The 4146-nt window shown below is 43.9% G+C and overlaps 1 protein-coding gene across 1 annotated transcript in view; it reads right to left on the bottom strand.

Moving 5' to 3' along the window:
• Positions 1-4146, bottom strand: part of PNLIPRP3 (pancreatic lipase related protein 3) — a 51990-nt gene that overhangs the window by 18305 nt on the left and 29539 nt on the right. Inside the window, exon 3 of the mRNA XM_019660092.1 lies at positions 3623-3731. Coding sequence (XP_019515637.1) covers positions 3623-3731 — 109 coding nt within the window. The remainder of the gene's footprint in view (positions 1-3622; positions 3732-4146) is intronic.

The following is a 4146-nucleotide window of genomic DNA, read 5'->3' as shown; positions in this document are numbered from 1 at the left end:
GGCGTGAGGCACCGCAGAAGGCTGTCTTGACTGGGAAGGCCTGCCCTGCATGTCACAACTCTGAGGGGACACAAGCCTCGAAGTTGCAGACACAGTAACGACTGGACATGATCCTGCAGTGGGGAGCGCGCCTTCTCTGACCCCCTTCCCAGCCTACTGCCTAAATACAGATGTCCCACTGGGCCTGGTCTCACGCTTTTTGCTCTGCCCCTGAGACTGCATGCATTCTTTGGGTTCCAACTTCCACCTCTGGGTAAAAAGACTTCTGAATCCCTTTCTCCAGCTCTGGACTGCCGCCAAGCTATCAGACGAAATGCTCCAAAAGCCTACCCCAACCTCACCTGTTCAAAATGTAACTCGTTCTCTTTCGCCCGCAATTTTTCTGACATGAGGGTCATTATTCTTCCAGTCACTCATGTGTGAAATCTCAGGACAGTTAATGACGTTTGTCACATCCGTCTTCCATTATCATACCCACTCTCATGACTTTGGTTCAGGCTAGTTCCCTACGTCTGAGCCAGCTGCACCATCGCGTTCTAGTCAGTGCTGCCCAATAGAACTTTCCGTGATGATGGAGACATTCGATATGTGCGCTGTCCAAGATGGTAGCCACTAGCCCTGGGTGGCTGCTGAGCACTTGAGATGGGGTTGGAGTAGCCGAAGAACTAAATTTTAGATTTTATTTAATTTTAATAGCTACATGTAGCTAGCGGCTACCGTATTGGACAGCACAGTACTAGATGGTCTGGCGGTTGCCTCCAGGCTCTGCCAGCTCCAGGCACGATGGTATTTCAGCCAGAGAAAATGTCCTAAGGCCTCTTTAAAAGCTCTCAGTGGGGCCTCATGGCTCCCAGGGTGAAATCCAAACTCCACAGGAAGGAGTTATATGATTTGTCTCTAAATTACTTCTCTAACTAACTCTAATTCAAGAACTTCCTCTCTGTCGCCCGTCTAACACAATGTTTGTCCATACCATTTCCCTGTGTCTCTGCTTATGAAAACCCGGCCCATCCTCAGGACACACCTCGAATGTGTGTCCTCCTCAAAACCTTTCCTGGTTTCCATCCCCACCCCCAAGGGGAAGGTCAGCCCCTCCTTACTGCGTTCCCAGAGTCTTTTATTGTATCTTACAGCACAGGTCATAATTTGTGTTGCAATAAAGGTATTTGTTTATACACTCCATTTCCCCTAATATAATACACTTAAAACACTGACTTGATTATTCAATTTAATACACAATAGGCACCATTGCTTGATCAATCTTACATGTGGAAGGCTCTCAATATATTAACTGAACAAAATATCAAATTTACCTCATATGAAACAACATATTCAGAGCTATCTTCATATTTAAATACTAGGACAAATGACATGAGAAAAACNCAGTATACAAATTTAATCATGAGGAAAGGAAATAAAAATGTTTGGTTTTAAAGCAATGCTTGTAAAACCATGTTGGATCAGTTTCAATCAGGATTTTGGTAAGTCTTACTTTTGTATAATACCTCTCAGTTGTCAAAGTAATTCATGAAACTTGTCTTATTTGAGACTTAGAAACATGCTACAAGGGTGGCAAAACAGATTGTCCACCCCAATTTATGAGTGAGAAATGGAGGTTAGAATCTTACCACATGAAAGACAACAGCATATTAAAGACAATTTTATGTGATTACGTTAAATATCCTTTAGTATTTCATATTTTTCGGGTTGTTTTCATAACCAAACTCCCAAAGACTTTAGAATACTATGAATTTAAGTAATTCTTTTTATTAAAAGAAAGATTAACAGGCACAAGTATAAGTAATTCTACTGAGGAAAAAATGAATAATCAGCAAATAGCAAATTTGACAATAGTGAATTCTATGATTAGAGAGCAACATGGTTTAGATACTTATGAAATTCAAACAAAGAGCCTCTTAGTAGCTGCTTAATAGTGATGTGCAACTAATGACACAACTTACTGGCTAGTTTAAGTATCTCCAGGGCTGTAGGCAAAGGATTGTGAGAATCCTAAGTTGGTTTCCATAGCAATTATAACATGGCTAACACTCATATCTGGTATGTGTCAGGAATTGTTCTAAGTACACTTTGTAGAATAGCTCATTTAACCCTGACAACACAGTGAGGTAGTTACCAATTTTACAAATCAGGAAGGGGCGCAATGAGTGGTCAAGTCACTTGTCTGAAAGTTCTACAGCTAAATGAGTCCTGAACAGGGATTCAAACTCACATGGTCTTTCTCTGATGTCATGCGCTAAATAAACTACAGGGCTCTCAAGTTGTGATCTGATCATAGTGTTCTCTACTGAAAAGGCCCAGATGAGGTGTGGGATTTACTGAGACAGGTAATAAAGTCGATTGTAGTTGGGCTTTCCAGGAAGCACTTCTCTGCTAAGTAATGGAACCCAAGTGCAACAACGGTTGTCCATTCATGTCTCTAAAAGAATCCAGATGCTCATTCCAACTATAGCTGGAGCTCCCTAAATGCCTACTATATTCCTGTTTCTACACCAAAAAAACACCCCCTATTTTGAAGAGGAAGTTAGTAGCANAACAGGTGCATGGGTAATTACAAGACCATGTGATACAATATTTGCATTTTCAAATATAATAGAGCTATATTTCCAAGGGTATGGGAAGCGCAGAGAATGAAGTCTGTCTGAGGAAGACACATTTGAGATGAATCTTGAAGGGTAAGTAGGTGTTTAGGGCGAGGGGCAATAGCACATGCAAAGGCATAGAAATCTGAAAAAGCATGACGAAACGTGAAATGATTATATGACAAGCTAAGAAGTTTCAGGCAATGGAAAGTTTCAAGCAGTGGAGTGACCCAGCCTGTGTTTCGAAAGCTGATGACACTGGCAGTCCTTGTGGGAGACTGGGCTGGGCGGCCAAAATCCAGGCAAGAGATGGAGAGGGGCCATGGCCCGGAGAGGCACGAGGCAGAGGCGGGACACATGGGACTTGCTGACTGGCTGTCCATGGGACATGCAGAGGAAGGAGAGGCCAGCCCAGCTTGTCAATCAAGGAGCTGACATTTTGATCTCCATCCATCTGACTCCATTGGTGTGGAAGTCAGACTGGAGGGAAGAGATATGATTAATTATCATCCTCAAAAGCCTAATTCATAGTATATACTTTAACTCTGCAACTTATTTTTAGACTTCACAGTATATCCAGGATAATGTTAAACATTTCTGCAACTGGAATGGCACGGGCACGGGCCTTAAACAAACCAGCTCCATATTGCCAGTGTACACTGGGTGAGCTGTGGCCCGGATTGGCACCTTCCAGGACCATCAGTGGGGCTCTAGCTCATTCTTTGTATTAGTGGGAATGGAACTGCAAAGCATGGCCTGAGGTCATAATTCATTCAACCACCCCCAGCAGGTGGCCAATCACAGTTTCCATTACTTTGCCGTCACAGCTAATGCTGCGGTGAACACCCTTGAACTTGGATCTATGGCCTCACGCTTTGAAAGCACTTGTTTTAGTTTAGGTGAGTCACAGTTCCTTGTATTTTACATTTGCTTCTGGTCCTTCATTTGGTGCTCAGGTACTTGATTTCATGTGTAAACAAATGTGTGAACAAATTCAAGGCCCCGCTCCAGGGCAGGCTTACCTGTTATTCTTCCAAGGCCCGGCGTCCTAGACCCCGCTTCTCCAGCCAGGTGAGCTCCCAGGCTGTGGCCAATCAAGTGCACTTTAGAAGGGGAATATCCAAATTTTTTCTAATGGGATTTTTTTTTTTAAAGGAAAACAGAACAAGTAGTTTTAAAAGAGTGGGTAGAATGGCTTACATACACTTAATATAAAAAAGGAGCTGACGTGTCTCTCCCTCTCACATACAGGACGGGGACTGATAAAGGGACAAAGCAACCCCCACATCCTTCTATATCCTTTTCTGGCTGAGAGAGCATCAGTCAGGCCTGAAAGAATTCCTTCTGTCAGAGTCCCTCTCCCTAGGCTAAGGGGCCACGTGGTCCTCAGGAGCAGGGAAACAGCCCAGGGACGGCGTCTGTGGCTTCCAGCTCATGCCCAGCCTTCCTGAGGCCCAACCCCTCTAGCACGTCCCCAACATGGGTCAAAGCAGCTCACGCCCATGCTTCTATCCACTTTGCCTCTGTCTGGCTCCTTCAGTGTAAG

Source organism: Hipposideros armiger, unplaced genomic scaffold (genome assembly GCF_001890085.2).
Source record: "Hipposideros armiger isolate ML-2016 unplaced genomic scaffold, ASM189008v1 scaffold_311, whole genome shotgun sequence".
NCBI lineage: Eukaryota > Metazoa > Chordata > Mammalia > Chiroptera > Hipposideridae > Hipposideros > Hipposideros armiger.
The sequence above is the reverse complement of the archived record's forward strand: the minus strand, read 5'-3'. Positions and strand labels throughout refer to the sequence as shown.